Here is a 21,989-nt window from a genome sequence, read left to right as displayed (position 1 = left end):
GGCATGTGCTAACAAACAGGAACCTGACTGAAAACACCCCTTTATTGATAAGACCTGGGAAGACAAAGGCTGAGGGAGTTGGTGCTACATAGTCCCTAGCTCAACACAGAGAAAAACCACATGGAAACTGTGGAGTTCCCGTCCTTTTCTGAACATCTTGTTTTATAAAAAGTTGGCTTACTACAGTAAATCTTAATGGAAATAATCAGACTTGGTTATCCCATGTAAAAATAAATACAGAATTTTAGGCATAGTCACCAATGCTGTTGTGTACTGTAACTGAAATCATCGAAGTCAAAATGCTGTTGATGAGGAAATTTTTTCTCTTAATTTTATGGTCCTATGATGGTCTCTTGGTGCTTTGTGTAAACTCTGAAACTTTTCTCCTGGGATCCGGTAGTCTCATTTGGTTTGATACATCTAATTACTATGGGTTCCAGAATATAGCTTTGGATGGTCAGAATTATTTATACTAGGAGGCCTAGGTAAGTAATATGAGCCAATAGATGATTTGAGTCAATAAAAGACAGTAGGAAGTGGCAGGGATTGTGATGAATTCATATTCCATTTTCAGAAATGAGCTCATGTTCCAGCCTATTTTTGCCATTGAGTAGTCAGATCTCCCAATTTTTTGAAAGAACTTAAAAATCTGTATTTTTTAGGTGAAATTTCCCAATTTTTAGGTGAAATCTCCCAGACAAGACATGTCTGTGTGTTTGAATTCAGCCTGAGGGTTACTTCTTTCTGTGCTTGCCTCTGTCTTGGTTGGTGGACCCTGCTCTTTGCTAAGCTCTTTAGCATTATTTAATTAATGAAGGATAATTCCCGTAGGATGAATTAAAAATGTAGTTAATTTGCTCTCTAAGAGGGCAAGATTTTCCCTCTTCAAACTGTAGACCCATTCAAGTGGCCAATGAGACTATGCTAGCTTTTCTTTCACTTAACTGCAGACCCAGATTTTGAATCTAGTTTTGAGAAGCAAACAGGCATTGGGTATAATTATTCTTTCTATGTTTTGAATTGGCTGTAGGACATTGTTTTGTCAGTGAATATAATGCAACATGTTCTATAAAGCTATATGACTTGTAATTTCCTCTACGAATACTGAATTTTTACTGAAGCACTCTTCTATGAGAGAGTATCTCTGGCCACATAGGATTTAAATATGTTAGAGTTCTTTATTCTGGTATATTTTGACTTACATTAATTAACTTTCTCTATATTATAGGCATATTGTTGGAAAGAGAGGGGACACTAGAAAGAAACTAGAAGTGGAGACCAAAACTTCCATTAGCATTCCTAAGCCTGGACAAGAAGGAGAAATTGGTGAGACTCTATATATGTTTGCAGTCACTTTTGTATGTGTATGGAATAATGTGACCCAGCTGAGGTGTTTGATGATTATATTTTTTATGTGGGTCTGTAGCTATTGTCCTTTTTATATCAGTATCAGTCTCTCAGATGAGGAAAGATGTACTTACAGGTACCTGGGCCTTAATTTGATACTTTACTACACACTGATGGAATAAAGCTTCCAGATTTTGTTGTGGACTAGGAGATTTCTTGTATGCTTCAGTAGCTTGAAATGGAGTTTGTGAATTATTTCAAGTTAGAATTAGAGAAAAAAAGTGAGATCAGCAAATTTGAAATGAAGCTCAGCCCTTTCCCTATTAGTTATCTTGTTTTTATCTTGCTTTGTAGACTAGGAAGGACATTTTAAGAGTAATAATTAAAACAACAGTCTGATTCAAGTAAGTGTTCAGGTAAGGAAGAATAGTTTAGCAATAGAAGCCATGTCAGAAAGTTCTGTACTAAAGCATCTATGTGAACGAAGGGCATAGGCTTGTGTTGTAAAGTGACTCTGAGTGAGGGATACAGAAGGGACAGAATTTTTAAAACAGTAGGAATTTTTCAGCGTCAGGTAAGTGCAGCAGCCTCCAATAATCCATATTCCATAAACACTTATGGATTGTATTAAGTTTTAGGAGAAAAGAATTATAAGTACTCTTCTTATTTTGTTCTATGTAAAATAATCACTGTGGCAGATAAGTAGCAGCACTGTCTTGACTTGAGAGTGGCGCTGTCCAGAAGAACTTTCCATGATGGTGGGTATTTTGTATGTTTGCACTATCCAAAGAGCCACTAGCCACTCGTGAGTGAGTACTTGAAATGTGGCTAATGTGACTGAGGAACTGAATTTTAAATTCTATTTAATTTTAATTCATTTATCTTTTAATTTAACTAGCTGCATGAGGGCTCCTATTTTGGACAGTGAAGTGCTGGAGTTTCCCCCAGCCCCTTGGTAATGAGTAATCACTAACTTCACAACTTTAATGACATTTTTGAAGGATTTCTCTTTAAAATAGATATTTAGTTCATTAGAATTACTGTTAAAAAAAAAAGCTTGCGTCTTTCTTTAAGTGTTAAAGTTCAGGTTGCAAATACTGAAGTAATTTTATTAATTGCATTAAAGCTTATTTCATCCTTTATCTGATTTTAAAATTAATACATGCTTTCAAAAAAAAAGCTTGTAGAAATTATATGTAAAGTATAAACAAGTTTTTTATGTTATGAACTTCAGCCATAATTGTTGCTAACACTTGAGTCTGTTCCCCATTTTTTTCTATGCATATAGTAACAGATGGCTAATAATTTTTATTTTGGTAAAAATTTATAACATGCAATAAATGTGAAGACCTTAGCCATTTTAAGATACTGGAGTCATTCCAAAACTTATCCAGAAAAGGTTAGACAGGTTATTGACTTAGAAAGCCAAAATATTTCAGTGTGAATAATAAGGGTGTTTAATTGTTAAAAGAAAGAATTTAGTGGAACTAATTTAATTGAAAAACAAGAGGATAAACTGGCTTATTGGTCTTGTAGGGAAGTAAAGTATATAAAAAAATTGAATTTACTGGTTACAGTAAATTGGGTTCTGATGTGAAATCAAAACTGCAGTTGCATTGGTGTGGTATATGCTGTAATTAGTTTTGCCTCTCCTGAATTAGAGAAACTAGAGAAGAAAATGATCTGGTAGGTTTCAGTTTGTTCTCTAGATAAGAATTTGGTCTAGTCTGTTTTGAAGCCTCAGGCAGTGGGATATAAGAATGATTTTTTTTGTGCGTGTTTCAGCTGTATCCGACTCTTTGCAACCCCATGGACTGTATTTGGCTAGGCTCCTCTGTCCATGAGATTCTCCAGGCTTTTAAAATGATTTCGTCATTTTAGTTATTCAGTTGATTTTTACAAAGTTCCACATCAGTGCCTTTGTTTTCTTCCTCTGTATCTCTTGTAGTCCTTAGGCCCATGTCAAGTAAATTCTGGTCCTCTCAGATATTTGTAGTTTTAGAATATTTCTAACTTCATCATATTTGCTCTTTAGTCATTGTTTGCTCAACTTCGAATCTTTTTCTGGAAATAAGTCTGAGCACCTTTGACATGCCCGTAGCAGTTTTCTGTGTTAAAAATATGAAAACATCTTACTAGTCTTATTCTCTGCCAAACTACCTTCTTAATGCAAAAGGACAGATACAGTATTTTGTATTAAATTTTTGTAGAACTAAATATAAACAGGAGTTTTAAGCTTTCCTCCCCAGCATACCTTTTTCTTTTAGTTTCTTACCATATTTTTTCCCGTGTGCAGGGATAACTATAATTTCTACTTTACTTTAACTTTGTTCCAGTTTACCATTGAATTCGCCTTTGTCAGTATTTCTATGGCACATTATTTGAATGCCTGCTCGGACACTTCCCTTCACTGGGCATTTGAATCTTTTGGATTCTCAAAGTATTCTATTGTAAATAAAATTATATCATCAAAAAAATACCATGTCTCTACTTCTTAATTTTTTTGTGCGTGCTTGCCAGGTTGCTTCAGTTATGTCTGACTCCTTGCGACCCCATGGACTGTAGCCAGCCAGGCTCCTTTCCTTTGTCCTTGGGATCCTCCAGGCAAAAATAACTGGAGTGGGTCGCCATGCCCTCCTCCAGGGGTCTTCCCGACCCAGGGATTGAACCTGAGTCTGTTATGTCTCCTGCATTGACAGGTGGGTTCTTTACCACTAGTGCCATTTGGGAAGCTCTCTTACATTTTTTGTTATGACTTATGTCAATTTTCTGTTTAGGCAAACAGTTTTTAGGCTTTCTGTTAATTCATTCGTGTGTGCGTGCGTGAGTGCTCAGTTGCTTAGTTGCGTTCGACTCTTTGTGACCCTGTGGAATGTAGCCTGCCAGGCTCCTCTGTCCATGGGTTTCTCCGGGGAAGAATACTGGAGTGGGTAGCGATTTCCTCTTGCAGGGAATCTTCCCGACCCAGGGATGAAACCAATGTCTCCTTAGTCTCTAGCATTGGCAGGCAGATTCTTTTATCGTTGGAATCCCAGTTCATTCACAATTTACTTCTTTTCCATCTTGTTTATTTACAACAAAATGGGTATGATAAATTCATTTTTATTAAAAAAAAATAGCTGTTCTTATAGAAAATTTCAAATGCTTTAATGGGAAGTATTAGGACAAATAAATGGAATTATTTGTTTAACTTCTGCAGTTGCTTGGAAGGAGCAAGCTTTGTGGTCTTGAAAGTACGTAGCAGATTTTGCTACTATTAATTCAGAAATCTGTCCTTTCCTCTTTAATAAATACTCCATTGAAATGCCAGTTTTGTTCATTGTTCCTATCTTCTACATCATTCCTTAGTTTCTGTTTTGAACCAAGCACTGCCAGTTCTGGAACCTAGAGGTTTAATCTCTATTAAACAGAGGTTATGTAATCCTTAAATGATTTTTTTTTCTTTACAGATTGTAGTATAAGGTTTTGTGGTTTTTCCCTTTATTTTCATTTATGTATAAAGACAGCCCAGATCAGAGAAGACCAAATTACACTAAGGTGTGGAAATTTGATATCCATATATACAATGTAGATATAGATAAACATTTTAACTTTAACCTTGTATTTTTTCATATAGTTAGGGTAGGATCATATATATTGTAGCAGATTCTGTTTTGCTCTTTTACTATAGCAAATCACTACAAATTTTGTCACAGTATTTTTTAAAATTGAGGTAAAATTCACACAACAGAAAACTCCACTTTTTTTTGTTCTTAATTTTTATTGTTTGAATTTCTCTGTAATATATTGTTCTTTTCTTTAAAATGGTAGAATATATACAACATAAATTTACCATTTAGACCACTTTAAAGTGTTGAATCGAGTGGCATTTAGTACATTTACGGGCTTCCCTGGTAGCTCAGACAGTAAAGAATCTGCCTGCAATGCAAGAGACTCGAAGTTCGATTCCTGGGTGGGGAAGATCCCCTGGAGTAGGAAACATTTACAGTTGCTGAACAACTACTGTCTAGTTCCAAAACATTTGTCAGCCAAAAAGGAAACTTATCCATATCCATTAACCAGGAAACTTATCCATATCCATTAACCAGTCACTCGCCATTCCTCACTACTCCCAAGATCTTTGTTACCACTAATCTACTTTCTCTCTCTTTGAATTTGCCTGTTTAGATAGTTCCTATCCTTGAAAACATGCAATATGTGGTCTTTTGTGTCTGGCATCTTTAACTTAGCATAATGTTTTCAAGATTCATCCATGTTTTTGCTTGTATGATTACTTCACTCCTTTTTTTTTTTTTTTGCCAAATAGTATTTCAGTGTATGGTAATACCTAATACCACGTCTTATTTGTTCAATAATTGGTTAAAGGACATTTGTGTTTTTCCACATGTTGGCTGTTGTGAATAAAGCTGTTATGAACATTTGTACAAGTTTTTTTTTTTTTTTTTGAATACCTGCTTTTACTTCCTTTGAGTTTCTACTTAGGCGTGGAATTCCTGGGTCATGTGATATTTGTCTGTTTAATTTTTCGTGGAACTGCCAGACTTCTACATATCAGCTGCACCATTTTACATTCATACTAGCAAGGTATGAGGGATTGCTTTGTAGCTTTTGAATTCATTTTCCTGCTTCATCAGGTGGTCTTAAGGTTATTCCATTTAAACCTCATTCTGCTTAGACTGGATTCATTAACAGCTTTCTTACCTTTGGTACTGTCTGCTGTTCAGAATCGTGTACACATTCATGACAGTTTTGTTCCCCAGAGATGACAGTTTTAAGAGGTCACCTATTTTACAACCAGTTGTTGGTCCTTGAGCGTGTTGAATCTTTTTTTCATTTTTGCTTACAGTAATCACTGGCCAGCATCGAAGTGGTGTAATTTCAGCCCGAACTCGGATTGATGTTCTTCTGCTCACTTTTAGAAGAAAGCAGCCCTTCACTCACTTCCTTGCCTTTTTCCTCAATGAAGCTGAAGTTCAGGAACGATTTCTGAAATTCCAGGAGGAAGTACTGGAGAAGTGCTCCATGGTAAGCAACAAATAGAACAAAATGAAAAGTTTTTCTACTTTTTTATACTTTTTCAAGTATAAGGAAGAGTACAAAAATGGCTTGTATTTCAAACAGTAGAAATATACAAATCTCTTCTCCCACTGAAAAAGGGAATCTTTTCTGATGGTTTCTTTTAATTCTGAACTGAAAAAGGTATCTACAGATGTATCAGCACATACGTTTCCATGTATTACAGAAATATCCTCTAAAGGATGACCCAAAAGGATCATCCTAATGTACCTACCATTCTGCACCTTGTGGGTGTATTTTTATGCATTTTAACACATGTATAGATTTCTGTAGCCACTTAACCACAATCAGGATACAGAAGAGCTGTACTCCCCCAAAAAACTCCCTCATGTTGTCTGTTAGAGTCACCTCTTCCTCACCCGAAATCTGGGCAATCACTCATCCCTTCTTGGTTACTATTAGCATTGTCTTTCCTGAGAATGTACTGTATGTGAGACTGTTTTTTTTCCCCTAAGTATAATGGCTGAGTTGTGTGTTTCAGTAGTTTATCCTCTTTCATTAATTTGTTTCCAGTTTTTGGCAATTATAAGTAGAACTACTATAAACATTTGTGTACAGGTTTTTTTTTGTTTGTTTGTTTGTTTGTTTTGTGTACAGGTTTTTATGTGAACATAGTTTTCATTTCTTTAAGTACTCAGGAGTGGGATTGCTGGGATTTATGGTAGGTGTATTTTTAACTTCATAAGAAACTACCAAACTGTTTTTCAGAATGCCTTTATTGCCTTACACTCCCATGAAAAGTATAAGAGAATTCCAGCTGTTCTGCATCCTTACCAGTATTTGGTGGTGTTGGCAGTTTCATTTTAGCCATTCTAATGAGTGTGTAGTGATACCTTATGGTGGTTTTAATTTGCATTTCTTTAATGGCTAATGATGTTGAACATCTTTTTATTGTGTGTTTTTTAACCATCTTATATCTGCTTTGGGGATGTGTTGACTTTTTTTTTTTAAGATTTATATTTTTATTTATTTTTTTTATTGTGGTGGGTCTTCGTTGGTCACGCAGGCTTTCTGTTGTTGAAGTGAGCAGGGGCTACCCTTTGTTGCAGTGTGTGAGCTTCTCATTGTAGTGGCTTCTCTTGTTGTGGAGCACAAGCGCCAGGCATGTGGGTTTCAGTAGTTGCAGCGCATGGACTCAGTAGCTGTGGGATCTTCCTGGACCAGGCAAGGTGGATTCTTAACTGCTGGACCACAAGGGAAGCCCATGTTCACATCTTATGCACAACTTAAAATTGTTTTCTTACTGCTGAGTTTTGAGAGTTCCTTTGTAAATGTTACACGTACAAGTACAAGTCGTTTCATGGATATGTGATTTCCAAATATTTTCCCAGGCCGTAGCTTATCTCTTCATCCTCTTATCAGTGACTTTTATAGAGCAAAAGTTTTAAATTTTGATGAAGTCCATTTTATTAATTTTTCCTTTATGGATTGAACTTTTTAATGGCTTTTTGCATAGCCCCAAGTCGCAAAGGTTTTCTCTTAGAATTTTTATGGTTTTGCTTTTTTACACTTAGATCTGTGATCTAGTTAATTTTTGTATTTGTTTAAGTTGTAAGGTTTAGGTCGAGGTTCATTTTTTTGCATATGGGTGTCCATACTGTGTTTTCTCAATCTTGTAGTAAAGAGAGGAATAAAAGCGTGTGGATAAAATAGAATGGTGGTTAGTATTTTTTTTGGTTCTTGAAACAGATGGGCCTACATCTGATTCTGGGTTCTTCAATCTGTATTGACTCGAACAAGTGAAACTCTCCAAATTTTTACAGCCTGCTTTGGAGAGTTGTAGGAAGGATTAAATGAGATAACATATAGTACTCAGCATGGTGCTGGATACATAAGAAATGTTTAATAAAAGGTAACTGCTATTCCTGATATTTTTATGACTGATTAGGTTGAAAGTATTAGTATTACTTGGAGTATTCAGAGTAGATGAGCGCTCTATTTGATAGTTGTGGGCAAGGTCAGCAAAAATGATTTGGTGAGAATTTTTGTAAGATCCTTTCTTCTTTTTCCTTTCCTTTGTCCATCCTGTCCATATTGCTCAAGCTGGGTCTTTAGGTATTAGGATAGAGTGAGATATAAGTATGCAGATATAGAAGTATTTGAATCCAAGTACTTTTGTGGGATGGGGGTGACAGTTGATCAACTTGATTATATAAGATGATAAGAAGATACAGACTGGGCAAATGTGAGTAGACAGTACAGAACTGTATAATCTCAAAGTTTCTTACTTGGCATTTATGCGCTAGAACAAAGGTACATCTGTAAGTTCAGTACTCAAATACTATACGTATGTGTGTATCCATGCATACATATATATGATTAGAAAGCCATCAGAATATTACTAATTGTCATTAGTCAACCACCAGAGTATCTTTTTTCCCCTTAAAATTTCATAGCAAGATGATCTCATTCTCAGTGGGAGTGGAGGGTAGGGTAGGAGAAGATCAGAAACACTGAACTTTCAGTATGGTTTGGATAAATTTTGTGGGGGTTGTGCTGGTAAGTTTTGGAATTGTTTTACCTTATAAATACCACTTATTGAAGCTCAATGATTATTTATTTTTTGAAATATTACAAATACCTGATATGTGACAAGCAGATTGTAATAATTGGCCTTTTTTTTTCTCTTGCTCTCTGTATACGTGTGAATGTTTCTCACTTTTCTTTTGTTTCCTGGCACGGCTGAAAAGGAATAAATATTGGAATGATTACTTTAACTCAGCTGGAATGAGATTGGCCACTATGTGTATCATGCTGGCCTTAATCAGTCCCAAGTACTTCCTTCCTGCTCTCAGTGAGACTCCACACTGACATGTCTTCTTCCTGCTTTTAAATCAGATCTTGATAACAGCAGGGAAGTAAGAACAGCATAAAACAGTAAATAAGGAACCATTATCTACCTATTACATGGAAGAAAGTTTTACTGTATTTTATTCTAATGTTAGACCGATAAGCAAATGGCTATAAAACCATGCAGGCATTTTCCACTGGTACTCTGCTTTTATTTTTCCAACTGAGGAGAGTTCCTTTCTGGTTACTTTGAAGAATGTATACCTGTTCATTGAGATATCAGTTGTTTCCTGAAAGACCATGTGGGTCTCAGTCTTATTTTGATTGCTCTGACACTTATCTGACATCTCTGATGAGAGTTTCTTCATCTCTAAAATAGGAGTGGTCTTAGCATTCTCTTCCTTATAAGAAAGATCTCTTGGTATAAAGTTGGCTCATACATTAAAAAATTTACATATGTTTGTGTTATATATATTTATTAAAATTGTTACACACACTGTTTTCTAATTACCTTTTTTTTTTTTTGGCTGTAAGTGGCTTTTGGTGTCTCAGGTCCTTGACCAGGGATGGAACCAGGGCCATAGCAGTGAAGAGTCCAGAATCCTAGCCACTAGGCAACCAGGGACCTCCCTATCTTTTTGATTTAACAACATATTTTGGGTCAATATATATAAATCTAATTGGTGCCTTTAGGTGCTGTAAAGATCCTAGTCTATGTATGTACCCAACTTATTTCATCAATCCCTTGCGATGGACCACTAAAGGAAATTATTTCTATTAAATAATGCTATAGTGAACATTTTTGTAAATACACCTTTGTGTTTTTGGCTCACAGTTTCTTTGAGGTACATTTTGGGATAAATTCTTAGAATTGGAATACATGGGTTAGGGGAATGTAAACTTAAAATTTTTTGATAGTTTTTTAAAAATCAACTTTATTGAGTTACAACTTACAAAGAATATAATGCACATATAATATAAAGCATAATGCTTAAAATATAAAGCATATTTTAAGAATATGCTTTGAGTTTTGACAGACATAAGACATATACAGCTATGCAACAACCATCAAAAACAAGATGTAGAACATTTCCATTAGCCCAAAAAGTTCCTTTGTGTATCTTTGCAGCCACTTCCTGCCATCTCATCTGCCGGTGATTCCAGCCAACCACTTACCTGCTGTTACTATTGGATTTCCTTTTGCTGGAGTTTCATATAAATGGAATTATGCAGTATATAGTCTTTATGTTGTTTGGTTGTGCCATGCAGCATGTGGGATCTTACTTCCCTGACCAGTGATCGAACCCATGCCCCCTGCAGTGAAAGCACGGAATCTTTACCTCTGGGAAGACCCCAGGATACAGTCTTTGTGGCTTTTATTTTTTTTGTTCAGTGGAACATTTTTGAGCTTCATTCATGTTGGTGTGTGTTACAGTAGTTCGTTTCTTTTTATTGTTAAGTATATTCCTTTGCATGAATGTACCAAAATGTGTTTAGTTCAACTCTTTGGGTGGTTTCTAGTGTATTATAAATGAACCTATTTTAATCATTTGTGTAGAAATCTTTGTGTTAAGTATGTTTTTATTCCTCTTGGGCAGGTACTTAGGAGTATAATTGTTGGATCAAGTGCAGATACACGTTTAATTTTATAGAAAACTGTTAAAACTATTTCAGGTTGTGGTTGTGCCTCTTCCTACCACTAATGATGTATGAAGAGTTTAGGTTCAACATTTGGTGGTGTCTTATTTTTTAAATTGTTCATTGAAGTATAGTTGATTTACAGTGTTTTGTTAATTTCAGGTATATAACAAAGTGATTCACTTACACATACATCATACACATACTCTTTCATATTCTTTTCCCTTATGGTGTATTATAGGATATTGAATACAGTTTCCTGTGTGATATAGTAGGACCTTGTTGTTTATCTATTTTATATATAGTTTGTATCTGTTAATCCCAAACTCCTGATTTCTCTCTAACTAATCCTTTTTACCCTTCAGTAATCATAAGTTTGTGTTCTATGTCTGTGTTTGTTTTGTAAATAAATTCATTAGTATCATATTTTAGTTTCCACATGTAAGTGATGTCATACGATATTTGTCTTTCTATTGGACATATGGCTAGGACCTTGAATTTAGTGTTGAGTAGAAGATGTGAGAGAGGACATTCTTTCCTTCGTATCTGACTCTCTGTGACTCCATGAATCGCAGCACACCAGGTCTCCCTGTCCATCATCAACTCCCGGAGTTTACTCAAGCTCCTGTCGATCAAGTCGGTGATGCAATCCAGCCATCTCCTCCTCTGTCGTCCCCTTCTCCTACCCCCAATACCTCCCAGCGTCTTTTCCAGTGAGTCAGCTCTTCACATCAGGTGGCCAAACTATTGGAGTTTCAGCCTCAGCATCAGTCCTTCCAGTGAACGCCCAGGACTGATCTCTTTTAGGATGGACTGGTTGGATCTCCTTGCAGTCCAAGGGACTCTCAAGAGTCTTCTCCAATACCACAGTTCAAAAGCATCAATTCTTATGGCACTCAGCTTTCTTCACAGTCCAACTCTCACATCCATACATGGCCACTGGAAAAACCATAGCTTTGACTAGATGGACCTTTGTTGGCAAAGTAATGTCTCTGCTTTTTAATATGCTATCTAGGTTGGTCATAACTTTCCTTCCAAGGTGTAAGCGTCTTTTAATTTCATGGCTGCACTCACCATCTGCAGTGATTTTGGAGCCCAGAAAAATAAAATCAGCCACTGTTTCCACTGTTTCCCCATCTATTTGCCATGAAGTGATGGGACTGGATGCCATGATCTTTGTTTTCTGAACGAAATAAGTTAAATAAGCCAGGTGACAATATACAGCCTTGACGTACTCCTTTTCCTATTTGGAACCAGTCTGTTGTTCCATGTCCAGTTCTAACTGTTGCTTCCTGACCTGCATAGATTTCTGAAGAGGCAGGTCAGGTGGTCTGGTATTCCCATCTCTTGAAGAATTTTCCACAGTTAACCGTGATCAAAGGCTTTGGCATAGTCAATAAAGCAGAAATAAATGTTTTGCTGGAACTCTCTTGCTTTTTTGATGATCCAGCGGATGTTGGCAATTTGATCTCTGGTTCCTCTGCCTTTTCTAAAACCAGCTTGAACATCTGGAAGTTTACGGTTCACGTGTTGCTGAAGCCTGGCTTGGAGAATTTTGAGCATTACTTTACTAGCGTGTGAGATGAGTGCAATTGTGCAGTAGTTTGAGCATTCTTTGGCATTGCCTTTCTTTGGGATTGGAATGAAAACTGACCTTTTCCAGTCCAGTGGCCACCGCTGAGTTTTCCAAATTTGCTGGCATATTGAGTGCAGCACTTTCACAGCATCATCTTTCAGGATTTGAAATAGCTCAACTGGAATTCCATCATATCCACTAGCTTTGTTCATAGTGATGCTGTCTAGTCAAGGCTGTTATTTTTCCAGTGGTCATGTATGGATGTGAGAGTTGGACTATAAAGAAAGCTAAGCGCCGAAGAATTGATGCTTTTGAACTGTGGTGTTGGAGAAGACTCTTGAGACTCCCTTGGACTGCAAGGAGATCCAACCAGTCCATCCTAAAGGAGATCAGTCCTGGGTGTTCATTGGTAGGACTGATTTTGAAGCTGCAACTCCAATAGTTTGGCCACCTGATGCGAAGAGCTGACTCATTTGAAAAGACCCTGATGCTGGGAAAGATTGAGGGCAGGAGGAGAAGGGGACGACAGAGGATGAGATGGTTGGGTGGCATCACCGACTCAATGGACATGGGTTTGGGTGGAATCCAGGAGTTGGTGCTGGACAGGGAGGCCTGGCGTGCCGTTGTTCATGGGATCGCAAAGAGTTGGACACTGCTGAGCGACCGAACTGAACTGAACTGAATGCATTACTTTAACAGCATCATCTTTTAGGATTTGAAGTAGCTTGGATGGAATTTCATCACCTCCACTAGCTTTGTTTATAGTACTGCTTCCTAAGACCCACTTGACTTCATATTCCAGGATGTCTGGCTCTAGGTGAGTGACCACACCATTGTGGTTACCTCAGTCATTAAGACCTTTTTGGTATGGTTCTTCTGTGTGTTCTTGCCAACTCTTCTTAATCCCTTCTGCTCCTGTTAGATCCTTGCCGTTTTTGTCCTTTATTTTGCCCATCTTTGCATGAAATGTTTGATTGGTATCTCTGATTTTCTTGAAGAGATCTCTAGTCTTTCCCATTCTATTGTTTTCCTCTATTTCTTTGCATTGTTCACTTAAGAAGACTTATCTCTCCTGGCTGTTCACTGGAACTCTGTGTTCAGTTAGGTATATCTTTTGTTTCTCCTTTGCCTTTCACTTCTCTTCTTTTCTCAGCTGTGTCTGGTGCTGAAAGTAAAGTCTGATGCTATAGAGAGCAATATTGGATAGGAACCTGCAATGTTAAGTCCATGAATCAAGGTAAATTGGAGGTGGTCAAGCAGTAGATAGCAAGAGTGAACATTGACATTTTAGGAATCAGTGGACTGAAATGGACAGGAATGGGTGAATTTTGTTCAGATAACCATTATATCTCCTACTGTGGGCAAGAAATCCCTTAGAAGAAATAGAGTAGCCCTTATAGTCAGTGAAAGAGTCTGAAATGCAGAACGTGGGTGCAATCCCAAAAACAACAAAATGATCTTGGTATGTTTCCAAGGCAAACTATTCAACATCAGAGTAATCCAAGTCTAGGCCCTAGCCACTAATGCTGAAGAAGATGAAGTGGAACAGCTCTGTGAAAATCTATAAGACCTTGTAGAACTAAGACCAAAAAGACATGTCCTTTTCACTGGAGGGTATTGGAATGCAAAAATTGGAAGTCAAGAGATACCTGGAGTAACAGGCAAGTTTGGCCTTGGACTACAAAATGAAGCAGGGCAAAGGTTGACAGTTTTGCCAAGAAAACATACTGGTCATAGCAAATACCCTCTTCCAACAGCACAAGAGATAACTACACATGGACATCACCAGATTGATTATATTCTTTGCAGCCGAAGATGGAGAACCTCTATATACTCAGCAAAAACAAGACCTGGAGCTGATTGTGTCTCAGATCATCAGCTCCTTACTGCAAAATTCAGGCTTAAATTGAAGAAAGTGGGGAAAGCCACTAGGCCATTCAGGTATGACCTAAATCAAATCCCTTATGATTATACAGTGGAGGTGATGAATAGATTCAAGGGATTTGATCTCGTAGACAGTGTCTGGAGAACGATGAATGGAGGTTCATAACATTAAAACTGAAAAAGTTTTAAATTATGAATTAAATTTATTTAGTCGAGTTAAAACTATCCAGATTATCTACTTTTTGAGTATGTTTTTGTAATTTGTGTCTTTGAGAGAATTTGTTTCATCTACAGTTTTTGAATTTCATTAGATGGCAGTGTTCATAATATTTTATTATTATTTCATGTCTGTCGCCCTGAAGCGATGTTCCCTCTTTTCTTGCTGATATCGGTAATTTGTGTCTAGTCTTTTATTCCAGATCTCTCTGGCAAGAGGTTTATCAATTGTATTGATCTTATAACAAGAACAACAAAAAGCTTTTGGTTCCATTGATTATTCTCTGTTGTTTGTCCATTTTCTGTTTCATTGACTTCTGTTTTTATCTATATTGTTACATTTCTTAAGCGTAACTTTGGATTTAATTTGCTCTTTTTTTTGGTTGCTTAATATAGTAACTTAAATTACTGATTTGAGACTTTTCTTAGTATTTTAGTGTTTTAAAAGTATTTTAAGTAAACATTTTTGAGATAATTGTCAATTCATTTGCAGTTACAAGTCTTGTGATTTATTTCATCCATGTTATTTAGAAGTATGTTGTTTAGTTTTCTACTTTTTTTTTTTTGTTGTTACTATTACAGATATCTCTGTTACTGACTTACAGTTCGATTCTGTTTGTCAAATAACATTCTGTATGATATCAGTTCTTTTAAATGCATTTGTACCTGTTTTCTGTTACAGAATATTATCTATCTTGGTAAATGTTCTATGTGCATTTAAAAGGATGTGTATTCTGATGCTTTTTAATTGATCCATAAAACTATAAATATACCATCTAGTTGTTAGTGATCATTGTCTTGTATATCCATATTGATTTTCTGTCTCCTTGTTCTGTTAATTACTGAGAGAGGACTGTTGAAATCTCCAACAGTAACTGTAGATTTGTCTATTCCTCCTTTCAGTTGTGACAGTTTTTTCATATCTTCTTGGCAGATCAGTTCCTTTATAATTAGGGAGTGTCCCTCTTTATCCCTGACAATACTCCTTATTCTGAGGTCTGCTTTTTTAGATATTAATATAGCCATTCCAGCTTGCTTTGATTTGTATTTTTCATTGTATATATTTTTTATTCTTTTATTTATTATTTTTAAATTAATTGATTTGTTTTTGACTGTGCTGGGTCTTCGTTGATGGTTTCAGACTGTCTCTAGTTGCAGCAAGCGAAGGCTAGTCTCTGTTGCCATGCCCAGGCTTCTCATTGTGGTAGCTGCTCTTCTTGCGGAGCATGATCTCTGGAGTGCTTGGGCTTCAGTAGTTGTGTTATGTGGGTTCGCTAGTTGTGGTACACAGGCTTAGTTGCCCCATGGCATGTGGGATCTTAGTTCCTAGGCCAGGAATTGAACCCATGCCCCCTGCATTGGCAGGCAGATTCTTAACCACTGAACCTCGAGAAAGTCCCTAAGTAGATTTCTTAAAGATAGCATATAATTGATTTTTTTAAAAACCTGGTCCGTCATCTCTTCCTTTTAAGTGGAATGACTAGATTGTTTACTTTTAATGTAGCTGTAGACATAGGTGGGTTTAAGTCTACCATTTTGTGATTTTTTTTTTGTCTTATCTTTCCTTTGTTCATTTTTTCCTGCCATTTTTTAGATTGAGGGTTTTTAAAACTTTCGTTTTCTTGACACTGTTGGCTTATTAGCTACAACCATTTTATTTTTTAGTAAATGCTCATAGGTTACAATATTTAATTCATCACCTTCAAATAATATTACACCACTTAACGTATAATTTAAGAACCTCACAATATGTCATCTTCTTCCTCCCTTCTGTCCTTTGTCTAGTTATCATTAATCTTGCTTCTATTTATAAACAATTTTCTGTAAGATTTTTTTTTTTTAGCTTTTATAATATTTATTCTTTTTTTAAAATTTTTAAAAAAAATTTTTTTATTTTTCAGTGGGTTTTGTCATACATTGACATGAATCAGCCATAGAGTTACACGTATTCCCCATCCCGGTCCCCCATCCCACCTCCCTCTCCACTCGATTCCTCTGGGTCTTCCCAGCCCACCAGGCCCGAGCACTTGACTCATGCAACCCACCTGGGCTGGTGGTCTGTTTCACCACAGATTATAAACATGCTGTTCTTTCGAAACATTCCACCCTCACCTTCTCCCACAGAGTTCAAAAGTCTGTTCTGTACTTCTGCGTCTCTTCCTCTGCCCTGCATATAGGGCCATCGTTACCATCTTTCTAAATTCCATATATATGTGTTAGTATACTGTAATGTTCTTTATCTTTCTGGCTCACCTCACTCTGTATAATGGGCTCCAGTTTCATCCATCTCATTAGAACTGATTCAAATGAATTCTTTTTAATGGCTGATCTGTAAGATTTCTTATAATTTGCTGGTCCTGGATACACTTTCAGTTTTTTTTTTGTATGAGATTCGTCTTCTTTTTTGAAAGGTAATTTTTACTGGTTATAGGATTCCTTTTCTTTTGGAATGTTTTTAAAAATTATTTATTTATTTACTTTTGATTGGAATGGGTCTTGGATGCTGTATCCTTCTTCTCATCAGCATTTTCCTCAGGCTTAGCATCCACTGGTGATTCTTACCTGATGTTTACCATGTTGCTTGCAAAATGTTTCTTGCACTTGGTCTACATTTAGTATTCGATTTTCTGCATTCATTTGTAAGCAGGGGACCTTCCTTCTCACCTTACTCTTAAATGTATTTGTTATGGGTGTGATTTCGTAAATTTTATTTTCCAAGGGCTTATAATTTACTGTTGTGCTTAATTATTTTGATACTTAAATTGTCTCAGATTTATCTCGGGGTCCTCTGAAGCCTTTTCTGGGGATGCATTTTCTTTGCCCTGTATTTGTACTTTTGTTCCATTTCTCCCATATATATGTATACATGTTTGCTTTAAAATGTCTTAATTTCTCTTAAGGTCTCACCTGGTGCCTCCCCTCAGCGCTTTAGTTATCCTGTTGCATTCTCCTGCCTGTAATCTCTTGTCCCCAGTAACCAAAAGATCTGCGTCTCTTGTAGTTTCTTTTCTCCCTCTGCAGGCAAGTAACACTTTTTACAGTGGCCTCCCACCTGGTAGTCAGACTATGCTTCTGTCCCCAACAGCACTGCGAGTTAGGCAAGACAGAAACCAGTTCCTCAGGCAGCCTCCTGATAAGCCAGAACATTGCAAACCACTTTCACTCTTCCTTCTCCCCTGTTGGAGGAGCAGAAACTGGGTGGCTTCCTTCTGATCTGTTGTGATGTCCTAGGGCAGAGTGTAGGGCAAGGGTTAGATAAAAAACATGAGGGTTCCTGCCATTTTGAGTACAGTTTTCCTTTGGTTAGGCATTTGTTTGGTAATTGCAGGTTCTTAACTCATTTCTAGCATTCTCTCAAAGCTACTTTTGTCCATATGTTGCTTATTTAGTGTTTCTGTCTGGGAACGAGAGCTTGATTCTTCTTTTGTGATTGCCCCCTCTTCCCAGTCCCTAACAATCACTAATCTACTTTCTGTCTCTATGAATTTGCCTATTCTGAATATTTGATAGAAATGGACTCATACAGTATGTGGCCTTTTGTCTCTGGACACCTTTCATTTATAATGTATTTAAGATTTATCCATGATTTATCATGTAGTGCTACTTCATTTCTTCTAATGGCCAAGTAATATTCCATTGTATGGCTATACCACATTTCGTTTATGCCTTCATCACTTGGTGATTATTTTGAGTTGTTTCTGCTTTGGGCTTTTATAAATAATGCTGCTATTCATACATGTTTTCTTGTAATAATTTGTAATATCGTAAACAAGGCTGGATGTACCATTATTTTTATTCATTTAGTTGACCTTGATCTGATAAAAAAAGATAGCTCTTGCATTATGCTAGACAGTGTTCTAAGTGCCTCCTTTGCTTATTTTGTGTCATCTTCAGTGTATCCGTTTGAGTTAGATATTGCTTTTCCATTTTACTTATTAAGAAACTTAAGTTTAGAGATGATAATTTTCTCAAGGTACCACAGCTAGTAGGTCCATCATGCTAAGCAGGATAGATGACACAAAGTTGTGTAGGTCCTAGTAATGGCTGCAGTTTATACAGTCCAATGGAACAGATAGATGAAATTAGTTCTTGGAGTCACTGTGGAAAATTATTTGAATGGGGGGGGAAAAAAAAACCTGTTTAGGGGCTTTCCTGGTGATCCAGTGGTTAAGACTGTGCTCCCAATGCAAGAGGCGCAGGTTCAACCCCTGGTTGGGAAACTAGGATCTCACATGCTGCACGTCATGGCTAAAAACAAAACCTTAACCACAAAGACTCCAAAAACTGTTTAAATTGAAGATCTTTTGCTTATCTGTAACCACTTGCATCAGTCTTTCAGCAAGATTTTCCTTGGGCCCAACCTTGGCTGGAGTTGGGTAGTAATTTGCACAGCATGGGCTTCCCCGGTGGCTCCTACGGTAAAGAATCTGCCCCCAGTGCAGGAGAACTGGGTTTGATCCCTGGGTCGGGAAGATCCCCTGGAGAAGGGAATGGCTACTCACTCTAGTATTCTTGCCTGGTGAATTCATTCCATGGACAGGGGAGCTTGGTGGACTGTAGTCCATGAGTTCACAAAGAGTCGGACATGACTGAGCAACCGACATGTTCACTGAGCATTCAAAAAAGCTCCACAGAGTCTTCCCAGTTGTGCTTGGGTTTTTCAACTCCAAATTATATTCTGTTCCCTAATAGTTAAAAAAAGTTATCATGTGGATCAGATGTTAAAAAGAAGGACTTCTGTTCATATCCATCTTCACTCCTGAGTCGGGACTGAAGGAGGTGAGATTCTTTATCTTTTAAAAATTCATTCATATTATCAAATTTTTTCTTTCTTTGAGAAGGCGAATTTATCCTTTGTAGCTGTGCCAAGTATGTGAAGTTCTTTTGGGATCTCTGAGGTGAAATAGGAATATAAGTAATATTGAAAAAGGAACTTATTAGTTTACATTTAAATCTTGCTCTACTATATTAGATTTCTACTGCTATGTAATAAATCACCACAGTCTTAGCAGTTTAAAATCACACCCATTTATCATCTCACAATATTGTAGTAATTTTGTAGATCAGAAGACCTGGTGGGCTCTATGGCATTCTCTGCATAGAGTCTCACAAGGCCAAAATCAAGATATTGGCCAGACTGATCTCTTATCTGGAGGCCCTGGAGGAGAATCTACTTCCAAGTTCATTCGCATTGTTGGCTGATTTCAGTTCCTTGTGGCTATAAGTCTGAAGTCCCTGTTTCCTTGACATGTGGCTGTTCTCGTTTCTGTCATATCCTTTTTGTGCTTCATATCTCTGACTTGTGCCACCAACCGGAGAATACTCTGCTTCATAAAGAGCTCATGTGTATAGATCAGGCTTACTGGGATAATCTGCCTATATTAAGGTCAGCTGTGCCATATAATATAGTATAATCATAGCGGTGATATCACATTCATAGGTTCTATCCACAGTCAAAGGGGATTCTACGAGGTTAAGGGTCTTTGAAGGTCATTCTTAAAATTCTGCCTATCACAGCTATTCATGTTCATTTTAAAACATTATGGTAAAGGTCATATTTTTGATTCAGCAGACGACTTTTCTACTCCCAGGTTTCATCCTTCCCTTCCCTCACCGTGCTTCCTAGAATTCATTTCTTCCTTAAAATAGTGGGCCCCTTTTCTTTCTTTATTTGGTAGTATGCTTGTCCTTGATCTCACCCTTGACTCTCTTAAGGAAACCCTGTATTTACCTTTTAGAATAATGTTTCCTGAAATCATTTTCTTTTCTGATCAATTATGTAAGAAATGTTGTTTGACTACAGACATTATCACCATCATCCTTGTGCTTCAGCTCCCTAAGCCTGAGTATTTAATGTAGGATTTAGCTACTCAGACATCAGCAAGGTATTTTCATCTATGTGATCTGCAGATGAACTGCACTTTTTCACTGTTTCCTATCTTGCATTAAGATTCAAAGATGTCTCGTTGTCTGCAAGTTCAAGAAGCATAATATATTAAAACCCTGTATATCTCTCAATCTATCTATAGCTAGTAATGCTGTTATAATTCCATTTTATCTCACAGCAGGGTCTAGTAGAAAGCACATCAGTAATGAAAAATAGTAATTCAAAACTGTGTTCAGTGGAGCATTCTGAAAGCTTATAGATCTGTCTGAAGCAACAGGGGACTTTTTTCGGCGCCTGGAGAATCTGAATAGGTTATACACCAGAAACTACATCATTCTGCTCATATTGTAGTCTGAAGGCTGATACTAGGCAGAAATGGCTATTGGATCTGGGGTTCATCTCCTCTCCCCAAGTTAGGATCATTTTTTTCCATTTAGTATTACTCACTGAAGAAGAAAATTTATATATAAAAGCTATAGTGTATAATTTAGGATTTTTCATGTGTAAAGGGAGCTGCAGGATTTATAATTATCTTGTGAACTAATTTAGAATGAAGACAGATAACAGACATACCTTGGATATATTGCAGGTTTGGTTCCAGACCACTGCAATAAAGTGAATATTATAATAAAGTGAGTCACATGCATTTTTTGGTTTCCCAGTTTTGTGTCTAAAAGCATATATATCTTGATTAAAAATAATGTTGTTTGAAAAACAGTGCCAATAGTCTTGCTCCTCTCAGAGTTGCTACAAAACCTCAATTTGTAAAAAACATATCTGTGAAGCACAGTAAAGTGAAGCACAATTAAACAGGGTGTGTCTGTGGTTGTCTTTGATTGTAATAAAAGTTGTGAATTCCTGAGGTCTTTTGTTAGATGGGAAAGTCAGAAAAGGAGATGTTATAATAACAAGATTCATATAGTGCACCATTTGGTTGGAGATGGTGGTTGTGTTTATCTTTTATTCATTCATTAACTACTTTTTAAACATCTATTATTCCCAGACTATATATTTTGTACATATTTTGTATGAACAATGGACTTTACCTTGGATCTTTACCTTTACTTGAATATGGATCCCATATTCTCGGGGGGGGGGGGGGGAATAGTGTTCTTACAGAAGGAGTTCCAGTACTGAGAGTTAAGTGCTATTAGAGGGAAGAACAGTGGGTGCCCAGAGGAGAGATTCCCCAGTGTTTGGAAAAGGCTTAATAAGGGAGGCGACACTTGAATAGTCTTGAAGGAAGACTTTTGCTGTCGTAATAGTATAGATTACCATGTAGGAGATGAGGGTCTAATCTGAATAGGAGGTTTACCATTAACTCACCACTAATGTGTAAGTGATCATTGTCTTTGGGAATAAATGTAGGTTGGTGGGTGGATTGCCAGCTGGTACTTACAAGTAACTTATGGAGGAACTAATTAAGCTTTTAGAAAAGTAGGTTTGAGTACTCATTGTGCTTATCAACTTGAGAGAGATGTATCCTTTAGTGAAGGGGAGATATCTTTGCTCCTTTTTAATGGGTAAAGATGTTTAAACAATAAGTGAGAACATTCATTTTTCTGGTCACTGTAA

General features: G+C 36.9%; 1 protein-coding gene across 5 annotated transcripts in view; it reads left to right on the top strand.

Annotated features, from left to right (window-relative positions):
* ASCC1 (activating signal cointegrator 1 complex subunit 1) overlaps window positions 1-21,989 on the top strand; it is a 95,157-nt gene that overhangs the window by 5,981 nt on the left and 67,187 nt on the right. For all 5 annotated transcript variants that reach the window (XM_065922533.1, XM_065922534.1, XM_065922535.1 and 2 more), the window contains exons 4-5: window positions 1,229-1,326; window positions 6,194-6,372. In XM_065922533.1, coding sequence (XP_065778605.1) covers window positions 1,229-1,326; window positions 6,194-6,372 — 277 coding nt within the window. The remainder of the gene's footprint in view (window positions 1-1,228; window positions 1,327-6,193; window positions 6,373-21,989) is intronic.

The sequence above is a fragment of the Muntiacus reevesi genome, chromosome 2 (genome assembly GCF_963930625.1).
Source record: "Muntiacus reevesi chromosome 2, mMunRee1.1, whole genome shotgun sequence".
In the NCBI taxonomy this organism is placed as follows: Eukaryota; Metazoa; Chordata; class Mammalia; order Artiodactyla; family Cervidae; genus Muntiacus; species Muntiacus reevesi.
Note: the sequence above shows the minus strand (reverse complement) of the source record. Positions and strands in the feature narration are given on the sequence as shown.